At 40.3% G+C, this 24741-nt stretch overlaps 1 protein-coding gene across 1 annotated transcript; it reads right to left on the bottom strand.

Annotated features, from left to right (window-relative positions):
- Positions 1–3987: 3987 nt before the first annotated feature.
- REEP5 (receptor accessory protein 5) lies at positions 3988–24064 on the bottom strand. The gene is made up of 5 exons (XM_040090663.2): positions 23788–24064; positions 23598–23691; positions 13198–13336; positions 7883–8051; positions 3988–6528 (listed from the first exon to the last, which is right to left on the bottom strand). Exons 1-5 carry the CDS (start codon positions 23981–23983, stop codon positions 6479–6481), a joined length of 648 nt encoding a protein of 215 aa, XP_039946597.1. The 5' UTR covers positions 23984–24064; the 3' UTR covers positions 3988–6478.
- Positions 24065–24741: the final 677 nt, after the last annotated feature.

Below are 24741 nucleotides of genomic sequence, written 5' to 3'. Positions count from 1 at the left end.
GCCATCACAGACAGATCCACTGAGTATGCCTCGAAGTGTGTATTACTGTGTTAATTTCCATCCTACTGCTCTTACTGGACAGTGGGATGCTCAGTGGTGTGACCCTTGGCATGTTTTAGAATGGATGTTCCAACCTCACCAACCTAGAGAAACAGCCCCTACCATTTTTGAGTTAATTTCCCAGTCGATCATGAAATGTTTACTATTGACTGCAAAAGATTAAGAATCATTATACCTGTGATGCAAGGCTTTGCAAAATACCTTACAAAATTTCTCAGGGCAAATTTGCCATCATTTACCAAGTCATACATTACTGCAAATGAGTAAAACCACTGCACTGTCTATAAAATCCCTGAACAGCTGCACATCCTTAAACACTGCTGTGTTTACTGATGGTTCTGGGAAAACAGGAAAGGCAATTGTGACATGGAAGGAAGAAAGCAAATGGCAAACATTGGAAGGCCATGAGAATGGGTCACTTCAGTTGGTGGAGCTACATGCTGTAGCTATGGCTTTTCAATGTTTTCCCCATACCCCTTTAAATATTGTCACTGATGGCCTACATTGCTGATATAATGCAGAGATTAAACCAAGCTCTGGTGAAAGAAATTGACAATGCACTATTATTTGGCTTACTAAAAACTTTGTGGCACACCATCCAGACAAGAAATTACCCGTTCTACATTCTACACTCCAGAAGCCATACAAATTTCCCAGGTTTTATTACAGAGGGCAACACACAAGCAGATAACCTAGTTAGCTGTGCCTGGACAGCACCGCAGCCAGACATGCTGGCATAAGCAAAAGCCTCACACAACTTCTTTCATCAAGGTGTTTGAGCTCTGCAGAGGAAATTTCTGTTATCAAACACAAGACACTCGTAACATAGTCAATGCTTGTGCAGACTGCCAAGACCCCACTGCACCACCACAGATGGGAGTTAATCCCCAAGGCTTAAAAGCTTTACAAATCTGGCAGACTGAGGTCACCCATATTCCTGAGTTCAGACAATAAAATATGTGCATGTATCAATTGATACTTTTTCCTCTGCCATGTGGTCATCAGCCCACGCAGGAGAAAAAGGCCTGGATGCCATGGCAGATTGGCGATTAGCCTTTGCCGCTTTGGGTATCTCTCAAAACAGATAACGGACCTGCATAGACATCACAAAAATCGAGACAATTTCTACAGCTCTGGGGTGTGTCACACCAAACTGGAATTTCATTTAGCAACTGGACAAGCCATCATAGAATGTGCACATAAAATATAAAAAATAAAACTTAAGTGCACATGGTAATTTAAAACACATCTTAGGTAAACAAAACAGGGGAATGTGTAGCAAAACCCCACAGAGCAAAGTAGGGGAAGCTGTTTACACCTTGAATCCCTTAACAGTAGCAGAACAATCCCCAAACCCAGTAATCTTAAATAATTTCCTATCACTGCAATCACCTGGAGCAGCTCAGTCAACCTAAACCTAAGGTAATGGTAAAAGACATTATCATAAAAAAGTGGGAAGGTCCAAGGGACTTCATTACATGGGGACATGGGTATGCCCGTGTTTCCATGAACACTGGAACATGATGGATACGCACCAGGTGTGTTAGTTCTGCTCTATGTCCTGCTTGGGCAGAGACAACATCTTCCTGATGAAGCTGCAGCAGACATAGTGGAGCAGTGAGTTAAATGACTCGTGTAATTGATACATGGTGATCTGGGACCTTTTTGAGATGACAAGTTTATTTAAGGCAAAAACCTAAACTTACTAAGTTGCTTTCCCTGTTATTTGATTTCCCCCCCAGTTCTAAAGTTGAAATGTTTCTTGTTCGTAGAATTAAGTTGTAAGTTTATAACTTCCACTTAGTAAGCCGGCTGTGTGCCAATTTGAAAGCTTGTATTGTTGGTAATTCTGCCTGACAGCTCCTGGGAATGGATGTAACATTTTCAATGATATATGGGATGCATCACTGGCTGGGAGAGGCTATGCTTGTCGAGTTAGGTAGAATCATATGTGTCATCAAGCTGTCCTGTCATCTTGTCTGCAGAAGGCCCTTTCAGGTAAAATAACAGAGAACACTTTGCATTTTTATTAAAACTGAGAAGGGGAAACTGTAACAGATATAGCTGGACTATATCTGCACAGATGATTTGGCTTAACAGATACCAGCTTGACCAGTCTAGCTCAAAGTAAACAAGTCCCTGGACACGATAACAATAGGTCAGACTTGAACGAAGACAATCCCTTTGAATCACGGATACACCCCTATCACTGGCCACTGAGCTAGGCAGAGTTGAGACCCTTGACCAATCAAGTCTGTAAGCGCAGGAAATTTGGAAGCCCTATAAAAGGAGATGCCAGGCAATAAACAGAGCTGTTGCTGCATGATCTTTGAGTGTTAATGTTGCGTCCTTGTCTCTGACTCCACAGCGACAAATAGTTAGCTTTATTATTATTATATAATTAATAAATAATTAAGTACCCTATGCCATACTGGCTGTGTAAGAGAGACGGTAAGAAACAGACAAGTCTTTGGTAGTTTGGCATCTGGAAAACAGCAGGGGATACTCCAGGTAGGAACTGAGTAGTATGAAATGTAGTGCTATTTCCTATGAAACAGCATGTGTGCCTTTTTTCATCTGTCAAGGTTTGGGGGTTCTTTGGGGCGTAGTTTTTTGTGTTTTTTCTGTTTGCTTCTGAAGTAGCAGAACCTAGACATTTCTAGGAAGTCTTTAAGAATTCTTCTCGTGCAGTAATACAAAATATAAAATTTTGTGGAATTCCATAGCCTCAGCGAAGGTGTCAACTACATAGCATTCCAAAGTATGCTAAATTCAAAGTTTGTCTTCATTTTTACTTGGCTAGTTCATGAGTTCATGTGGTCATCTGAAGAGTATCTCTTAATGGTTTCTATACCAGTAGGAAACAAAATTTTCATAAAGCTGTAACAACTTGGTTGCACAACTGAGGACTTCCGTAGTAGCCCTGGGTTGTAATTCCTCAAGTACTGTTTCATTCCATCACACTGGATATAGAAGTTCTCTAGAAGACAAGATGTTCTTATTTGTCAGGTGCTCTTTACAGAAAAAAAGAGTCTCTTATGACCCACAAGAATTTGTAGGAATGTAGGAAACTTCATTCTTCCTCCTTTGCATAAGGAAACTATTGTTTGTGGAATATGAAATGGGGGTGAAAGGTGACTACAGAATTAGGCAAAAAAAAAATAGTTGATTCTCAGATTATTTAGAGTTGGCAAGAGTGGAAGGCAAACTCAAGAAACGTCCTTTATTTGTCAAATTAAAAGCAGTGAGGGTTGACCTAACAAATACTAGTCACACCTTCCACTATTTGCAAGAATTTCTATTTTTTGTAATTGGCTTGCTGTGGTTTGAAGAGTTTCCATTATTTTATCACTAGTGGTGATGTTACCATTGTGGGGGAGGTTATGTTTTTTTGAACTTATTTTCCTTTTCTGCTGAGTTTGGAAAGGAGTCAGATAAAGTAGATGGAATGTCCTATGAACAGTGGCAACAGAATTCTTAAGTGTAACACCACTGCCAGTAACTATTCAGCATTGTTTGTTGAGGTAATTTATGGAACACCAGGAAACCCATGGGAGAGGAAAAACTTCAAAATCTCTGCAGTTTAGTTTTTCCTCTCTATGATTCTAGAGAATCCTAAACCTTGATTCCTCAGGTAAGCCAGGCTACGAAGCCTAGAAAGATGCTTGTGGTGCTAACTGTTGGGAAGAAATCTGCATTCCAAACTCTTCTCTAAGGGCCTGATGCTCTATATCTGCTTGGCTGTACCCTCAGATTGGCATGAAGGAGAAGTACTTCCTTTGGAGTTTAAGAGGCTTCTAATGGTTCCACAATAATGAACTTCAGGGAGGGAAAAAAAAAGTGACTATCCTGTAAAGACCTGCCTACCTAAAGTAGCCAGGTTTTCACCACTGAGGTACAAGGTTTTTAAGAAATACTGAGGCATCATACCAGTCCCATAAGAATATCTTTATTTCTGTCCATTTTTACACATTACAACTTCAGCAAAGCCATGGAGCACATGTGTGTATCAAGATTTGCACATAAATGTGACGAAGACACACAAAAAAAGCACTGATCTGAGGGGCCAGCCCAGAGGAATTACTTGCAGGAAAGGATAACTTGCTGCAGAAATTCAGGGATTTCAATCTGCATCAAGGCAAAAATCCAAGGGCAACTTCTTTTAAAGAACAGACTGTAGTTGTAATTCAAGTAGAAATCTGACAAAAGGGTACTGATTGTATGTGCTGGTAATATCGAGCTGGTAAAGACAAGAAGGTGATTTAAAGCCTTTCAAATTCTGAGAGAGAAGCAAGGGACTGTTTTAACACTTACCTAACATCTACCTAGAATGTTTTATCCCCATTAATAACAGTGGAAGAACTGCTGAGTAGTCTAAGAAATGAAAAATAAGTCCTGTGTCTACTACAGACATCATTAGGCTTGTAAAGTCTAAAATTTACTGTAAGCTTTTAGATAAGTAAGTTATGCAGTGCTTCACACTGAAACCAGTCTATTAAGAATCCTCATTTATTTTTATATAGTTACTTCTAATCTCAAGAAGTGAAACTAAATTACAGTAGCCACATGAGTCCTTTACGTACAGCTGACAAGAGTTTAAAACATAGGACTAAGGTTCAGTAAGGCTTACAAGAAAGTTCAGTGGGCTTACGACAAGAAGTTAAGACAAGAAATTAAACCAGTTAAATGGTGACACACTTCAAACTTTTTACTTGCTTAAAACCTAGAACTTTGCTGTAAACTTTATCCTCTTCAGCATATCCCCTCCTAACAAAAAGTTGTCAAGGAATGATTAGCTTTTTACATTTTTCTTCAAATAACAAAATGCATGCTGTCCTACAGAACATGAGGTACAGGTCTCGTGTTCCCCTATCCCAGCTGCCAGTCCCCAAGTGCTATGTTTTCCAGCTCAAAGCTTAAAATGCTTTCTCTTACGACATTTTTACATCCCCTATTATAAAATATAGCTCTCCAAGTTAAAACTGACCTGCTGAGTTGCACTGTACGCTTCATTCTTTTGTAGTTCTTGCATCTGAAAACTTACAGTGAATGTTTATACAACAAATTGTGTCAGAAAGCCAGAAGTCTTCAAAACTTTAAGATTAAGATTTTGGAATTCAAGAGTGTGGACTGGAAATAATTTTTTATCCTATCAAAAGCTTAAGCTTCTTTTCTGCATGTTCTCTGAGCTCAGAACTGCCATAATAGAAATGTCAGCACAAAGATGAAAACAGGGACATTTCAGCAATTCATGCCTAATTAATTAATGTAATTGCTTTTTGTAGAAAATACTGCAGTGTGAAAGAAAACAGATGCAGATCCAAGGGAAAAAAATTTTTTTTTACATCAATAGTAAAAAATCCCTTTATTCTCTCAGTCACCTTGGTTGCACTCTTACTGATTGGTCAGGAATATATTAAATAACGAGAGCATCTCCACTCAGGAAGTTCAAGTGCTCATACAAAGTTCTTCTTAGTATAGTCAGAATAGACTGTAGATCTTTATGAACAGAAAAAGCTCATGGGAGTTGTAGTCTGTCCTCTTAACAATGAAGTTCTGGGGACTGACATCCAAGGCAGTTGATATTTTAAAAGAAATTCAGGAAAAAGTGTTTGTAATGGTAGCACTCCTTAGCTAAAGGTGGCTTGTGCTTTTGACTGTGATCTTAAAAAGCACTCTATTAACAATTTTGGATAGCAACTTGTCTTAGCAAGAACAGAGAAGTAGTTGTATGTCAGTCACTTTGTGTTAATCTTGTATGATTTAATGCATCCATTTCTAGCAAATCACTTCAGGCTAATATAAGCTTGATCACTCCAAGGAAATTATTGTTTCCTATAGATAGTATCTATCCATTTAAGAATATACACACTTTACCAAATACTGTGTTACAACAAAACATGCAACAGAGAATAATCTCTATAATCAGATGTCTAGAACAAGTAATTTCACAATTTACAGCTTTAGTGGCGGGGAATACATCCATTATGCCATCTCTCAGTAATTCCCTGTATATTCAAGAAGATCCATTCAGAATTTTTCCTAAGAAATAGCTTTGTGCTTCCAGATGCACCACAATCAAAGTGTTAAGAGTAATTTCATAGACAAAGAGACAACTAAAGTGCAGAGCCTGCAGGATATATAATTTTTATTTATGTTACTGCAGAAAGAGATTACTGAAAGACTTCTCCTGCATGAAGATTACTAAAATATTTTCGTTAAGCTTCAGATGCTGCCCCCTGCATTGCTTTTAAATAAAAATGCATACTATCTATCAGACACAGCAAAGTATTAAGTAAACTTACAGCACATTCCTTTAATATATTAAAATGTTTCCAAGGCAATATTATTGAACGTATACCACGGTCCCTAGTAACATCAAGCTGCACAAAGGAGGCAGCAGGGAGACTTATCCAGTTTAAGTGCTCTTCTTTTCTTCACCCAGCAAGTTCACTGTTGCTTTCTTGGCTGCAGGAAAATAAAATCAAGTTTAGTCATAGGCCTACAGACAAAGTGGATTATCAGATGTTCTTGAGCTGCTTGAAAAAAAATTTCCTTTTGCTCTCAAGAGAAAGAACACAGAAGAAAATCACAGCTTTTGTATACAGGTAGATATAGTGACAAAACTGATCATAAAAACATTTAAAAAATAAAACATAAGCAAGGAGCAGTACAATAAACATTAAAGACTGATAGATATAGATAACTATGATATTGTTAAAACAGGGCTGCTCACAGTGTTAAGGACATAGAGGTTTGCAGCAAGAAATATACATAATGATAAAACTGGCTTTGGCATAATGGTAATATTTGTGTACATACATATGTGTGTGCATGGCTTCTTTAAAAAAAAAGCCTGTTGTTTTGTTTTGGTGGGTTTTTGTTTTGGTGGAAATCTTTATATATAGAAATAGGAAAGAGAAAGACTGATGAAACGAGGACCGGAAAATCCCACATGCAACCTGAAAGGACATTAATTAAGATACATGCCTAACAGTAAGAACTCAGGGAGCGTCATGCAGCAAAACTTCCAAAAATAGTTGAGCAAGGCAGATCTTTTAAGCAGACAGGAAAATTGCTTAAATTGGTAAGATGAAATGAGACTGCATTCATTGTTTGGTGGAAAGAATAATTAAGATGCTTTGAAATAGCATATAGATAAAATTCCTTTCAAGTGAAACATTAAAACCCCTTTATTTTAGCTATGTTTCCTTCTCTTATTCATAAAACTATAATCAGGTATTTTATAACGTAAGGGTTCACCACAGAATGCAAGGAAATAAAAAAACTTAAGCAATCTACAGGCTGTGATAACACATAAAAATAAAACATAAGTAATTCTTTTAAGAGTGAGAAATCCTTTGACCTCCACAGGAAGGAAAAATGCAAAAATATATAAATGGGAAAACTGCATTTTCCATGTTGCTCTGTATTGCTGTTAATTGTTTACTGAACAATTGGGAGTCCCTCTATAATACCAGGCTATCTGAGGTAGTATTTGAGAAGCTATGAGGATACACTAAAACATGTATTTATGAAAGGTATGTCTGGACCTGCCTCTAGAGAGAATGTTTTTAGCAGTATGAATGGTGGGAACACACACAAACAATTCAATTTCTTCCACTCATTCTAGCTTAACTGCAATTCTAGAAAGCAAGATCCACAGCAACCCCCATTTCCAAAATTTAACTTCTCCACTGTAGCTTGTCTTATTGCAATTTATTTTTGTTTCCTCCAAATGATTAATATTAAGTGCAATATTAAGAGCTCCCCAGTGAAATTCCCCCTACTTGCTGTGACCAGTGAAGGGCCTTTTGCTCACCCTCTTTAGTGATGGTGTCTGCAGTTTCTGTAGCCTTGTCTTTCAGGTCCTGTACAACACTGTCCAACTGGGCCTCGTGCTTCAGGAAGAAAGGACGGATAATCCGGTGGTAGAGAAACTCTGCCCCGTTGGAAGGGCTTGGAGCCATACACCACAGCAGGAAGCCACACTGTGAGAACAAGAACATTGGCCTAAGTGGAAGGAATCCTGAGTAGGAGACAAGGTGCCTTTCCTAACTGCCACAGAACTGAGCACACTGAGAACAGTGAGTCATTTCCTGTGTGGTCAGGGCTCCAGCAGGGCACACACCAGGAAAGCTACACATAGTGAATCTTTCTACCGGGAAATTTCATGGACAGGATAAGGACAAAGGAGGAGGGCTGCAGCAGTAAATCTAATCTGCTGTCAGGTGTATCAAGATTACATGCACTTTTTTTTCTCTTTAAGGTAGAACTATAAAATCTATTACAAAAACAACAGTCTCTCTCAGTATTTCTAAAACACATGGCACAGGACTGACTGAACATCTAGGTCCCTGAATCACGTCAATTCAGCCAAAACACATCCCTGTCCTCTCTGTCTCCCCACCTTGAAAACACAGTGGGGGAAAGAACAGCATTTTGTGTAGCTCAGAGGTAAACTGACAAGGAGGAGAGATAAACCCAAGCCCACAAAGAGAACACACAGGAGAGTAATGCTTCTGGATTACAGTTTGGTATAGCTTTTAGAACACCATCTTCTCACTAGAAAAATCAAAGGCCACAGTATGGAGTCATGCTTCTACATCCTACATATCCCTGTCTTTACTACAGAAGCACTTTTATTTGGCTTCAGTTTCACTGCCGTACACCACACAAAGACGGCCATGCAGAGCGAGATGAAACATTTAAGGGACAGAGAGTGCCATACAAGGAGTGCCATACAATAAATTTGCTTGAGCTATGAAGATACATATATAATTATTTTACAGGATAAAACTGCAACAAAACTGCAACTGCAATGAAGTACATTTTCTCAGCATTTGTACAGTTTTTTCTGTACACAAATAGTAAAATAATATTACACAACAAAAGCCTCTCCACAAATTGAAGGCATAACAGCTTTTCTTAGACTGTCCTTTCCCGAAACCCAAACCAAAACAATCTCAGCCTCAAAACATGCCTTTTTTTCATGTTAGACAGGATTCCATGTTTGAGGATTTCCACGTTTCTGGGCAGAAAGGAAACAAAACACACAATCTTCTTCAAACAAGCCCTCCAAATATTTTAGAATATGTCTTCTCAGTTCTTTCCCAACAAGGTATATTGAGACTGGACGTTCTGTAGGTTCTGCTCTTCACATGTGTAAAATTTTGGCTTTGTGTTCTCTGCAATGCCAAACCAATTTACCAACCTTCTGGGTAAACATTAAGCTTTCTTCTTTAAATTATTTGATTGTAGTGTCAAAACAGAATGACTGAAAGGAGTGTTTGCTCAGAAGAGAAACAAAGGTTTTTTAAAGTAAAGTGTTCACCAGAGAGATTGACCCATGAGGAAAATTCTAATGAATTAAAACAAATAATTCAACATGCAATAAAAATCTGGCACCAGTTAGTAGCAACTGATGAATTATTAAGTATGGTCAGAGAAAAATAAGGCAAAAAGTGCCTTTATCAATATAAATATTGATTTTCCAAAGCTTCAATTCTTTGGAAGTTAATACAACAGAAAGAATACATAGTGCTATCTTATATCGTCATCTTTCATAAAAAGCTGAGAAGTACAATGGCTTTATTTCCTATTCAAGAATATCTGATCAATTACTGAAAGTTGTTTCTCCCACAAAACTGTACAGGTATCTCAACTTCTACACAAAAAAGTTTCTTCTCCTTTGTTTTAGAAAAATCCTTCAGATGTGAGTCCAACTTCCTCTAAAACCAAAGAAATTGAAATTTCCCTTTCCCTGCCTAAGAACAAAATTAGTTATTTTGATTTGACAGCTTTGTCCCAGTCTAGTTGATAAAAAAGTAATTATAGATATATAATTACCCATTACTTTTGAATTGTACTGAAACAGATCTTTATATGCATTTTCTATTAGACATGTACCGAAGCTGAGATTCTCACTCTTTCAAAGCTTGAGATAACTGTTAGACTGCTAACGTAAGTTTATTTCACCCTTGTCTCTCATGAAACTGAACTAACATAGGCTATTGAAAATAAGAGGGTTTTAAAAAGTTCCAGCAAGCTCAGAGTGATAAAATAGTTAACCAGAAAATAAAACCCTAAACCCAAAATATATTTTTTGCCACCCTCCAGATCAGACAGAGGGAATGGAATACACCTGAGGTCACTGACGTGCTCACTTGGACCTGTTCCTAGCAGCTGTTTTTGCCCTGGCAGCACCAGTTTTGTTCAGAAATAGCATTACAGTATTTCAAGGCATAGCCATTAGTGGAGTAAGAAGTCTCTCTCACTTCCACCACCAAGAATACTCATAAGATGATAAACTCTGCTACTCTTATTGGCTACAGTACTCTAATACCTGTATGCCACAAAAATCTTTAAATCTTGAACAGAAATACTTAAAAACTAATCATATGCACAAGAAATTATGAGTTGCATGCATATCCTATGCTTCAGAGATTAAAAAAACCGAACATATAAATAAGAAGTGGGCATTACCAAAGAAAAAAGCCCACAGAATCCAAGGAGTGTCATCTGGAGAACAAAAGTATATATAAACATGGTAACATATTTAAAGGAGTTCTTCAACGTACCTTTCTCCTACCCATGAATATTCTAGTCTGCTGAAAGCTTTAATATCACAGAGTCTAAACTCTGGACTTTGGGGACACTGGGAGCAGCAGTGCTCAATGTCTCAGCCATGCCCACAAAGGTGCTTTGAAATACTGAGCAACTAAATCTCAGTATGGAGTGGAAGCTACACCCTGTATCAAATAGATGTGAATATGCAAATTTAGCACATTTTGAGAATGAGAGCAAGCTTGAAATTTTCATGAATGACATTATCTGGGCTTCTACTTCAGAAAAGAGATATGGAGACATCATAACTACCCTCCAAGAAGTTTTAGGTCATGGATGGGATGACGTATGGAAGCTGCCTGATTCCTCCTTCTTTCCTGTGGAATAACCTCCATCCTTCCACCCATTCAGCAATACTTTCTGATTCTGATTTCAACACCTGCCTGCCTTTGCACAACAAAAGCAAACCTCTCCTACCAACCACTACTAAGAGTAAACACTTGGCTTCTTACATTCCTTCTGCGGCTATTGTAGAAGGCTGTGTATTGACATAATTGTGTTTGCTTTTGCAGAACTGAGAAAAGTGCCTTTCCCTTGATTACATTACTACATGTAACTGTGGCACTCCTGATACCATTTTATCAGAGCCATTTGTGGTCTCTATTTGCAAAGTCCACCTGAATCTCAGTCATGTGCTCTTCAGAAAGAGAGTTGTGGTGGCATGAAGAAATCATTGCCTGATCTTTTTCCACCAAGAATTTAGAAAAGAAGTTCTGAAAATACACTGTATGAATTCAGAATTGTGAGTTTATACCACTGCACATGATGGATTAAAGTCATAATTCTACTAAAGCAGAAAGTCCAAATGATTGCCACAGCTGAGGCATGTTAAAGACTGAAAAGGAATAAGGCAGACATGTAAACCAGCTGTCACAGTCAATTTTTGTCTAGAAAATATGGCATTTCCTGGAAACAGCTTTTGGCATCATCAGGTCTTATCCTTAAAATTTTAAATGACCCCACCACAACAGCTGGCAGGCAAATGGTTTTAACAACTTTGATGGGACTAAACTAGGCTAACAAAAAAAAAGAGAAGGAAGAGAACAGCCCACTGAACCAGAAAACAGGCTAACAGTTCTTTGAGATAAACAGCAGACTCTGCAGCAAGCTAGAATGACTTCTAACCAACAGCATACAGAGTGATCAGCTGCTTCCTAGAAGAATTTACCACGTTAAAGTTGACTGACACCTTAGATCACAAACAAAGGTCAGAACACATTAATCAAACCATTGCTGGTAGTCAAATCACACTAACAGAGGCATATTAGCAACAATCTCCTCTGATACCTACCAGTTCCTTTCAGGAAACTGAGCTTAATTAAAAATCAAAGCTCTGTTCTACTATTCTTGTGTTCCAGTTTCCTTCTTCATTCCAATAGCACAGATGTTACTACCTCCTTCAACAGCCTTCATGATTTTACTCTCCACTTTTACTGTTGAGGGTTAAGTTTCCTGTAGAATTCCCCGCCCCACCCCCCCATAAGTTGCTAGGAGACTAAATACTGGTAGTTAAAGGGTGCTCAACTCGAACAAAGGAAGTTGATCACTTAGTTTTGGGGGAGGGAAAAGGATCCCGGGAGCTGAGGGTGGTGGGGCTCGCTGCTCTCCGTTTTCTGGGGAGGATGGTCAGGCGATTGGTAGCCGCCTGGAGTCCATGGCTAACAAACGAGTCTGGTCCTGGGAATTCTATCATCTGTTAGAGCGCCCAGGAATTCGGAGTTTTCTTCGCTGCCCTGCTGGATTTTGGGTCAGCCCGGGTCCAGCCGCTGCGGGTTCTCCGGCACTGCCCACTTCACCTGCCAGGACATCCCCCTGCCTGCGGAGGAAAAATCCACCGCTCCCAGCCATCAGCGTCGGAGTTTCCACCGTTTGCCCTCGAGGTTCTTGGCTCTGTTTTACTATTATTATAATTGCTGTTGTTGTTTGTCTGTCCTGTTATATTTACTAGTAAAGGACTGTTATTCCTTTCTCCATAGCTCTGACTGAAAAGTTTTTTTTTTTTTTAATCTTCCAAATTATAATAACATGGAGGGAAGGATTTAATTCCTCATTCCTAGAGAGGCCTGCCTCTCCTTAGCAGACACCTGTCTTTTCAAACCGAGACATTTACTAATGCACCTAAAGCAAAAATAGAGCCACACTGGGAGGCTCACTATGTCTGTCCTTTATCCAAATTTTCCTGAGCACCAAGAGAAAAACAGTCTTTTTTGCTTGTTTGTTTGTTTGGGTTTTGTGTTTGGTAGTTTAGTTACACTATCTCTTTTTCTTTCCTAAAACACAGCAGACTTTTTCCTTCCACCTATCCCAACTTCCCCTCTTGCTTCACAAAACCATCAGTTGTAAACAGATTATTTGCACAGTATTAAATTACACACAACCAGCATCTAAAAAAAGGTGTGACCTGGGACTGATTCCAAATGAATCTGTTGTCATCTGCCCATTCTTGGAGACATTAGATCAGTTATAGCGAACAGTCACATTTTAGGAGAGGGGCCACAAGAATTAACATACCTTTAGCATGTAGTAGAAAGGGAACCAGGACAGAAAGATGTCAGAGAAGAATTCAGCTATGCTGAAAATGCCATACACAACCCAGTAAGTCAGCCACTGCGTGTCATCATCTTTGCTGGGACTTTCAATGGCCTTGATTCTGCAAGGAAAACAAATCAAGTGAGCAGAACAGCAGCATCAGTCCCATTTATAATGATGATGACTTTATGACTTGTATTCATTTTTATTATGTGATTCTCCGCATCTGAATTACGCCAAGAAAACTAATTAGTATCTATCATACAGACAGTGTGTCAAGATCTTTGAACAGCAAAACTTTTCCCTGCATATCACACTTCAAAACTAAAAGATACTCAAGCTGTTTCTAGCTCTGGGACTAAAAGGAGGGAAAAAACCCCAAACAAAATCAGTGAGCATTCTGACCTTGTTCATGATACATTTTGAGGGACAAGAGAGGGGATAATCTTTGGCCATAGTTCCAGTTCTGGAGGCATTGTGGCAATCCTCACCAGACGGCTACTGTATTTTAGAGCATTATTAATCCACATTACAGATAACCTTAGTGAGCCCAGTGCTGTGAGGCACAGGATGCCAGTGATCACAACACCTGCCTGGCCTCGCCTACACTCATCAGTGACCATCCTCCTTCTCTGGTGGTCGCAAAGAAATTATGAACAGTTGTTGTCTTGATGAAAAATCCTACAATACCCTGAGTTAACAAAATGGGGTAACCTTGCCTCCAGACAAAGCCCACACAGTGGGCTACATGTGGATCAGAAATTCATTCAGTGCTGCACAGCTTGGGGTTCCCAGCGCCACCAGTAGTATAAGACAGTCTATACTATTCTCTGTTTTCTTTTCATAGTTAACGCTAATAAATAGCATTTTAAATGTGCTTGTACATACATGCATTAGATTCCTCTTTGAAAAGGTAAACTTATCCTTAAGATTTGCTTTAAATCCTAAGAAGTACTTGGTCTACATAAGCAGAGGGGATCCAGATCCATACACTGAGGAATATATATCTGCAGCATCCAATGTATTGCTCTGTAAATTACTTTCTACAGGACTTGAAAAGTCTGATGCAGACTAAATTACTGCAAACAAGGTAAATCAACCTCTACTAAAGTATTGGGCTTTCTGCGTCATGGGCTTTTGTTCTCCATCTGCTAGAGAATGCAGTTCAAGTTCATACAATTCTAAAACTCAGAAACTAAAAGATGTCATGTGCTCTTTCAGTAAAAGTAGTGGAGTGGAGTTTCTGAAGCCACTAAATTCCAGATTAGCACTGTAAGAAGTTTTAAAAGAAAATACTAGCAAATCTATGCCTGATAATTTCAATCTTAGGTAGAGTTAGAAAGCATTTGTCCTCTCCACTCATGCTGGAAGATTAAAATCTGTAGACTCATTTCAATGAATTTAGTTTAAATTCTTCTATCACTTTTTCATTTAATATCAGCTATATAGTTTCTGAAGCAGCATGTGTGAGGTGTACCAAAAGTGCCAAGTTTTGTTAGTTCCCTTAAGAAGGCAGAGTTAAGGAGGTTTACAAGGCAGAAGCCAGAGAGTTGGCTGTAAGTCCATTTCCTAGTCTGAAATTGACAAACACTGAGGATTCTGTCACTTCCTAGCTCTGTAAGTCAGAGGGCAAGCAAGGGAAGTTGGGGAAAATACTTCCTGTGACATGCTGTATGTTCTAGCAAAAGCATTGGCAAATCCACTTCATGCAGAGGGAGCTAGCACAGCTGCTGGATCGAATTACTTTGAAATGCAGAACAAGGATCTGCTACTTAATACATACATTATTTCTGTTGGAGTGGGAGGCTAGCCAGCAGTATCCTGCATCGAGAAAAGCAGCAGCCCTTGCCATACCCCATCAATAAGGGGATCTCAGAGGCACAACACCAGCACAACTGGAAGAACAGGTTTTCCATAGCTATTTCCTGCTATTCCTATCATCACAGACAGCCCTAGTCTAAGCAGTCTGCTCAAAGGCAGTGACAGCTCCAGCTGCTCCTACTCCCACTGTAAAGCACATCTTTTCCACACCCACACTCTGAAGTATTCTAGTAAGACCAGGTGAGGGGGCTGTACAAAAACAGCCCCTGGACACCACAGGAGTTATGGAAGATGGCTATAGAGCTATTTTCAATGTGTGAAACTGCACTTCTGAAGGGAAAGTGGGGATGTTAGAGTGGTGGATAAATGGAGCAGAGAAAGGAACCAATTGCAAAGTTTCTGTTAAGAAAACTTGCTGCAGAGGCTCACCATGTGAATTCCTTTAGTTCTGCTGACAATTTCTCCATAAGAGGCATAGAGGGGAAGGCTTATATTTACCACAATAAGCATCCTAAGTTTGTATTTGTGAGAAAATACTTTGCAGTGAAACTGACAGCAATCTTCCTGTTTTCCAGTCACCATGTGAAGTCATAAATGGATTTAAGGGAACCTTGTTTCATTTTCTTTTTTAACATTATTAAAGTCATCTTGGTAAACACAAGAATAGCTTTCATTAAAAAAAAAAAAAAAAAAAAAAAAAAAAGAAGCTTAGAATCTCCACTTTTGTGGCAGATGGCATATCACTGTGTTAATGGGCCACACACTATTATCTTCTCTCCTCTGGAAACAAATGGCCTTTGAGAGCTCCTAAATGCAGTGCCATGTCTATGTTCCCTTTGAACTTTCACCATCTGCTGCTGTAGGTCCCTAGGGGTTACATGAACAACACACTTTTGTTGTCAGACACCTGCAAGCAGCAGCACTACAAGTAGTCAAAGCCCCAGCTGATTTAGCCAGCTGATGTATCCAGCATTAAATCCACACATGGCTGTTTTCTTACACACTGTAGGGAAAAATCTCCTGTCCTTCTGCAGTGGTCTGATCTTGGCGGGCAAGGTCAGGGGCAGCCCTCTACCACAGCCAGCAGGCAACAGCCATGTCAGCTCAAATTGCTCCTGCTGGCCATGACTCCAATCCCAGTCAGGAAGAGAGTAGGGGGGGAAAGCAGGTTACAGCAGGGCCATCAATGAATTAAAGTTTTAAATGAATTCAAGGAAAGGCAAGTATTTTATAAATATCCTGCTTTGAAATGTATGTCCCTCAGATGAGACAGGGAAATCCATCACAACATGTCCCTGTTGACTAAAAGGGCAAAAGTTACCTCCATCCCTTGCTACTTACACACTATTTCAACAGTAAGTCACAAAAAATAGTACTTGTCCAAGAACAATCACAGTAAGTTATGTACAATATCTAAACAGAGAGGAATTCTTTATCCATTTGTAACTACGCTCTTTTCAACATGAGAGTCACAACAAACTTAAGTCTTCCAAGTTATTCTAGTGGTATTATCCTGGGGTAATGCCCTGTACAATTAAGCTTAGGAGAGACACCGAAGGCATTACTTCAAGCCAAGAACACTTCATTCTTCTCCGTGTTAGGTCACCAATCAAGCAGGCTGATATTTAAAATGCAATCTTCATCAATAAGTGAAAAGTTACAGACCAAGACACACTGACACTACATCCTACTTTAGGAATGCCTTCTTACAAATTATTTCTGTGTTGCAAGAGCAAATAAGTCAGTCTCATTAACACATAATATTAAGATTTTCTAACAAATGAAGGACCATCCAAAGACAATAGCTTTGGATTTTAAAAAATTATCCTGTTTTATCTAGTGCTGATTTGACTAAATTCCACCTTAGTTATGCATAGTAATTATATATTCCAAATGATCTTTTTATACTGATTAAACACTAACTGTAGAGGACTTTAAACAGAACCTCAAACAATTACTTACAGTAGGTCTGCACCTTGGAGGTAAAAGTAACCACTAGGAACAGCCCCTGTAGCCTAGATAGTAAATATCACAGCTCAGTTATTTAAAAAACAGCTGCCTGACCAAGAGTGAAAATGATCTGCTGTGGGCCAGCACTATGATGGATGGGGAGCCAAGAGAAACTTAATTTTCAGCCAGATCTGTTCCTCAGTTTTTCAGCCAGATCTCTTCCCCAGTGACCCTGGTGGTGCCAAGATGGAAGAGTGGAGGCTGTCACATTCTCTAGTAGCCCAGGGGTCCCATCCGCTCTGCACTTATGGTGTCAGAGCACTGACTCAGATTTGACCCTGTGCATCCTAAAATCAGTCAAACTGGACCCTACATCAAATGCGGTTACTTATCCTGTTACTTATAGTAACAGACACTGGTCTAATTTTAATAATTTGCCAAGTGGAGTTCTTTTGTTTAGAGCATCTGACTCATAACAACAAAAAAACACAGCTCTTTTCCAAGAAGAGATTGTTGCTCCTCAATTAGCTCAGGCATAACAAATCATTTGTTACAGTAAATTCACACATACAGTACTCACAAGCTAAGTTATGAGTTTAGAGTGGGGTTTTTATTGAGCTGAGTCCAGATGTGGGAGGCAGAAATAAAGAAATACCAAATTTTATTGTTGTGGTCTCATGTGAAGTGATCATCCTTATCCCTGCAATTTATAAGGTGCACCCGAGGATTCTTGTATAAATAAAGTTAAAAGTTCAAGGCAACAGATCAATCTCCCTTAAATCCAGTGCTCATGTTGTAGCTGGGAAAGACTGGACCATTTTGTGCATCCTTCCTTCAGTTTTCTTGTCAGTGCCATACAAAGTGAGTAGACAGCCAGATTTGTCATACCCTTAGCCAAGCATAACTTTGGGTTTGGTTTTGTTTTTTCTTCCATTTAACTTAAAAACGCATGAAGTCATCTATACTTTTAGAGCTTATGCCTACTGGTCTGCCCCAACTCTTTACAGCAAGCTATAAAATAATTTACTTCTAGCTGTCCATCCAGACACCCATGCAGAATCAACACTCCACTGCACTGTATTTCCTTACCTTGGGGCCTCCCTGTCATTCTCATGTCAGACTCATCCTGGCAGGCTGCCACCCTGACATCTCACATAATTTCACTGAAACAAGTACCTGTGCCCTTGGATTAGTTTCATCATTTTGGCTTCTACATTTCTATCCATCACCTAAAAGCCTTCTGCTTTCCATCTTTCTTCCTCCCCACTGATTGCAACAGCAGAGTCATGCATCTGCAGATATAGAAAAGATCTTCCTGCCAATTGCACTTACACAACTGCTGTGACTGAAGTCTACCAGTTCCTTTCTCTCACAATTTACCTAGCAGATGGGAGCACAAAAACTTACAAAGGATAGCCAAGGGAGGGTTTTGCTGACCATGCACAGACAGATATTAGAAGACACCAAAAAGCTACATGACAGTACTACAAAGGGCTCTAACTGTGTTTCTTGAAAGGAAATGGGGACTGAGGCAGCCAAGAGGAGCACATGCCATTTTGTTCACATGTGGTGTCCTACAAACTACATGTTAATTCAGCACAAAGCTAGATTCCTGAAACAAAGAGGGAAAAAAAAAAAACAGGCATCCTCTCATTTCACTACTCTCTGCTCATTCTTGGCCCCCTCTCTCCTGGAACAGGTATTTGTAGGGCCAACCAATGAATCAGTTCCCCAGTTCTGACTCAGATCAAAACCAACTTCCCCAAAACACAATCCCACACTCATGTTGGCTCTTCTACTGGGATCAAGATGCATTAGTGCCCCAGTTTAGTGTAGACCCATCTGTACAACAAACACCTTTATATTTTTAAGCCATATGGGAGATCTGGAAGTAAAATTAAGATTTTCATATTGTTACCACAGTATTAGACTCCCTGCACATAAACACTTCCTTTCTTTAGAAAGGAAAGCACATAATTTGTCCAAATGACTACTTTTAATCATGATACTCTAAAATCTAAAATCCAAAAAGTGAGTATGCTTGGAGAAGCTGATTTGGCAAGACATATTAAAAAAAAAAAAAAACAACACACCCTTTTTTGTGTCTGAAGCCCCAGATTATTATGCACAAAAAACCCCAGCACAAGTGCAGATAGATTTGAAAGTTTGCTACTTATATTTATACTAGGCATTGTGAATTTTTTTAGATATGTCAGCTCTCTCAAACCATATTCATAAAGCAGCAGCAGGGCATTACTTCTGAACTTCAGGACATCATACATCATTTTTCATGGCAGAAGAAAGTAAGCATTTGGCTTAAAACTTGTTAAGAGAAAGGAAACTTGTTGCCCTAGTTCTCAAGAAATACACAATTTTATCTTTTCTAAATAACTGTGACCAAAGAAACATAGTGTTCCTGTTTTAAAGGTATAAAAGAGGAAAAGGAACTAGGAGACAGACTCAAGACACCATGACAGTATTCAAACTTGAATTGTTTATACTTTTCTACAATCAATCCAGATTGTTTCCTTCTAGTAGAATTCCACAAGCAATATTTACATAGTAAAAACAACTAAAGTGAAGTAACAGGATAAAATTAGCCAAAGCAGAGAGACATTATTGTACTATACTGCTTTTCCCCCTTGAAGACACCAGTAAGTTCAGATATTTTACTGCCCAAAGCTATATTCATCTTTGCAATTTTTAAACCAAGCATGACAGCATTTAACAAATTTCCATCCCTTTGCACACATTTCTTAGTCATCAAAGGCTCCCTTCCTGCTTGCACTCTAATTTTTCTGAGGCAGTTAACCACCACTAACTATGGGTGGAGCTACATTTGAACACACTAGCTCTGTAAAGTTTGCAGAAGCAGTGAAAATGCTGGCAATGGTATTTATGCACTTGCCAACGCTCACTTTTTCCACCTCTAGCCTGATTACTGCATTGTGCAGTTAAAGTCTGCTAGAAGTTTAAAAAATTTCATCTATTACCTGTGGCAAACTTTTCAGCGCTGGTCTACTGCAACAACAAAAGCCTGTAAATTAAGTATTAGATTTCAACTTAAAATTATTTATTCTCTTTCATCACATGGCACTTATAGACTTCCAAGTAATGAGAAGAGAGATTGTCTGACTTACTGGGAAACATCCAGAGAACTACTGCTTCATTTGCTTATGTTAAGACTCCAGTGGGCCATTGCTGTGACGTGTCATACCCAGATTTACAGAGATTTTGTACTGCCGAAGAAGAAATTCCTCCGTGTATAAAACCATTAAAGATTTACCCAAGACAAAGCTGAAGAAGGAAGAAAAAGAAAGGAAACAACTGTGCCTAAAGCTGTATCAGTCATTAAGCAGGGAGGTGCCCCCTCCTCTCCCACAGATCTAAACCACAGTGATGAGAAAGTAGGCAGCAGTGCAGCTGTAGCTGCACCACTTCACACCATTTGGAACAGCAGTTAACAGCCTCCAGCATTTCTCCACTGAAATTCACACCTGCTGCACTGCACACACTCATAGTGAATACAGAGAATGACAGAGACCAAAGAAAATAAACTGCAAATTTATACAAAGCCTGACAGGCAAATACCTGCACAAAACTATATTGGTTTCATGCGTGAACAGACTTAATTCTGAGCTGAGGGTCTCTAGGTTTGCTATGACTCCAATATATTTTCTTTCAGGAAAGCATAGAGATGGACAGTAATTACCATGACTAAAGCAACCCAGAACTGAAATCTCAGTAAAACAGGTTTGGAACGTGCCTGGTGGGTCACCCAGCAGGCAGCCTGTTTGCCGTATTAAACAACTTCAGTTGTTTAAAACATCTGATGTTTGTAACATCAAGTAAAGACTAGATGCCCCTTGCAGAGCACAGAGATCTGCCCCACTCCCTCATGAGTTCCTTTTCTGCTGATGAAGAGTTTGACCCACTACTTTGTCCCTGGACATGGCAGGGCGGCTGGAACTACATGACCTTCAGGGCTCCTTTCAACCCAAACCATTCCTTGTTTTTCACTTAAACAATTCAGTGACTGACAATGGAGAAATGATACAGTGACGTACTTCACAAAACAAGGAAGTAAATTAACCAAGGAAAAGTAATCTGCTTTTCCTCTTTCAGTGCCTCTCTGAGACATTTCAGGCTTGGCTTCATTGTTGAAACACCTGTGTAAACATCAAACTAACACCCTGCAAAACACATTCCATTTACAGCTCCTGACCTCTTTCAAAAGCCACAGATTTTAGAGCAAAATGCATTTGAGGGTGCCTGCAGCTGATGAGAACAGCTGAAAACTTTTCAATGCTAGGAAGTAAGTCCACTACTGTCAGTTGATACATCAGGCTCTTCACCTGCCTTTCCAGGGGGGACAAACCAAATAGCAGAGGAATACACAAACCACTCTGGATGATCTTCTTTATGCTTTGGGTCTCTATGCTTTATAAGCACAGGGGACAGCACCTTGGCAGCACTGTCAGCAGTACAGGACCCAGAGCAGCCAAAACAAAAGCAGGCAAAGGGAAATGTGGATAACCTCTACATACCAGATCTGGAATTGGAGGGAAGGGCTGGGGAGACAACTCAGCCTATCTGTGCTGTAAACAGGCTGCCACTGAAAGACACTGGCATGCAGCACACCACACATGTTTTAAATTAGATTTCCACCTAGAATTATAATTTCCTACTATGAATGTTTTCCAGCATTAAAAAGGCAGCTAAAGGACAAGCATTACCTGAGCATGAACTGGGGAAAAAACCGCACAAAAACAGAACTGGTATTATATTTTGAGTTCTTTTTTGTTTAATTAAAACTTGTAGCCAAGGACATTGCTCCCATTATTAAAAAACAAAAACAAACAAACAAACCCCCCCAAACAAACAAACAAAAACCACAAACAAAAACCCCACACACAAACAAAAAACCCCAACCAAAACAAAAAAATCCACGGAACAAGCAAACAAACAAAAAACAACAAAAAAGGAAAAAAAAACCCACAAAAAACAACAACAACAACAAAACCAAAACAAACCACCAAAACAAAATACACAAAAACCACTAAAAAACCCGAAACACACCACAGTTATAAGATCTGAGAGGTAACTTTTCACATTAAAATACATTTAAAACCACATTTCAACATGAAAAAGGGAGATACTCTACAACAAGATTTTAAAAAGTATCCCAGATTTGAAAGAAAAAAATTGGTTATGAAATCTTATGATTCATATTTGATTTGCTACTGCCTTGCATTCTGCAGTTCCAAGAGTTTGTATTATTAATTTATTCAGCATCATAGCATAATGGAAGGTTTAAAATATTATCCCAAACCAGTTTTAAAACAAATGAAAAAATTTAAATAGAGTTTTAGAAAGTAATTACATAATTTTAAAGGTGACCTAAGTCAGACACAAAATATTACATAAACATAATTCCTAAACAACCATTCCAATATTTTGAAGGTTTGTTGGCTGATACTTCCCCATTCAGATTTTAATAAAATACTTTACAATTAATATTTTCAATAAAAATTATCATCTAGGAAACAAAACCTAAATTTCTCCAGAGTTCCTGGCCTATAATCTTCAAAATTAGTGAACACCAGAAACAGCATGTTGTCTGGTCTTAAGCATCATAACTACAGGATGTTTCAAGGGTCTAAAACAAAGTCAATCTCTCAAATCTCAGAAAAAAATGAAAGAACCAACTTTGTATTGCCCAGGATCCAATTACAGAGAACGTATTTTTAAAAGCTGTATTTAAACAGAGTTACATAAAAGGCAAGCACTGTGTTTCAACAATATAGCAGTCCTGCTGGGAAAGACTTTCATTCGATGGACAGATTTGGTTACACACACGGTTTTATTTAGTATGTTTCTGCAGTGTTTAGGACCATACTCGACTGTGGTCCTGCCTAACAGGTAATGCATTTTGGGCTAAAGGACTACATAACACGTGAAAGGTAACAATTACTTTGTTCTTAAGAATATCTAAGGAGCCATTCCTCTGAAAAATGATGTATTTAAAAGACTTTCACGCTCGAGAAGAGTTACAGCGTTTTCCTTTCCACCACCCCATCAACGAGGCATGTTTGGAGTAAATAGCACTCCTTTAGGCAGCTATGTCTCCAACTCATCACAGTACCCAATACTCTGCACGAGGCATACGCTGACGATGCGCCAGTGCCTGCCTGCGCCGCGCTCAAACCATCAGCTCGATTTTTACCAAACACCCTCAAAGCGGCGATCCTCCCTCCCGTTATCAGCAGCCAGGCACGATCCATATCTCCCCGCTAGAGATGACAAAGCTGGAAACCCAACCTCAAAGCATAACCCTCTACTGGAACCGGTTATCAACTGTGGAAACCACCCAGCATCTCCTATCTGTAACTCCTGCCGTAGCACTCGCCAGATGGGAGAAGCCTCGTTCTTCACCCAGCTACTTGGCACTTGTACCTGCTCAAGAAAACGGGTGGGCGGCAAAAATAACACTTCGGAATGCCACCCCAGACAGGCCCAGCACCGCCGCAAGAAATGCGATTTTGCAACCACATCGGCGGGTGGCACCCGGAACCATCGTATGGCGAGGGGGCAGAAGTCGTGACACTCACGAGACGTAGGCGGGGTAGGCAAAGCCGATGATGTTGCAGAGCAGGGATGCGCCGTATCCCACCACCAGGTACACGGCGACGACCCCCAGGATGCCTGAGAAGAGAGGAGAGAGCCGTCAGCGCCCGAGGGAGCGGGGCGAGGAGGCGCAGCCGCCCGCGAAGAGCCGACTTGGAGGCGGCCGGGGCTCACCGGTGGCGATACAGGTGCGGGGGACGCCGGTCTTGGTCTCGATCCGCTCAAGCACGGCGCTCATGCAGTTCTTCTCGTGTAGGAAGCGGTCGAACCGCTCCCGCATCGCCGCAGTCATGGCGCTGTTGCCGCCCGCTCCGCTCCGCTCCACAGCCCGCGCTCCCCCAATCGAGCGCAGGCGCCGCCCCGGCCTCATCCCCGTGACACCGCGCCCGGGGGCAGTGGCGAGCGGCTGGGAACCATATTCCGGCGGCTGCAGGTCCGGTTCGAGCCCGCCGCTGCGCGAAATGGAGGTCTGAGGGCGCGCCACGCCCGGGCAGACCCGGTCCCTGATGGTTTTGGGGGACCCCGGGCACAGAGCGGGATGCGGCACCGGGGGCGGTGCGCACAGCCGATGTCTCCTCGCGGCCTCCCGCCGTCATTGCCCCTCTGGTAGGGGTAGATTTTTAATCCTAGAGGGGGGCCAGGGACGTAAATCCCTGCAAGGATGGTGTGCCTTGTTCAGGTAATCAAAGAGCGAGTCCCTTATGTCAAGGATGGCAAGGAGAAGAAGGCCACACACATAGCTGGCTCCAGATGCCTACAACTGCTAGAATGTCCCCCCACCCCCAAAATCAGCGTGTGATACCATCGATTTCAGACACGATGAGCAAGTCAGAAACAGTAGGCACTGACGTGATGTAGAAGAAAGGTTACGACAATTTATGGGTACCCAAAAGGTGTGTTTGACTACGGCAAGGGCAGCAGTGCCTTGCTGTAGCTGTACCCTGGAATCTATGGTGTGCAGTGTTCTTGCCAACTAAATATAATTTGTTGACTGTGATGTAGTCCTGGAAACTTCCTCGGCTGGGCTGACCCTTCCGAGCAACTCCTCTGTGTCTGACTCAGCAGAGTCAGACTGATTATAACCAGTACTGGGACTCTTTATGCCCTCTTAAAATCTGTGTTGCTCCT

This window comes from Hirundo rustica, chromosome Z (genome assembly GCF_015227805.2).
Source record: "Hirundo rustica isolate bHirRus1 chromosome Z, bHirRus1.pri.v3, whole genome shotgun sequence".
Taxonomy (NCBI): domain Eukaryota; kingdom Metazoa; phylum Chordata; class Aves; order Passeriformes; family Hirundinidae; genus Hirundo; species Hirundo rustica.
Note: the sequence above shows the minus strand (reverse complement) of the source record. Positions and strands in the feature narration are given on the sequence as shown.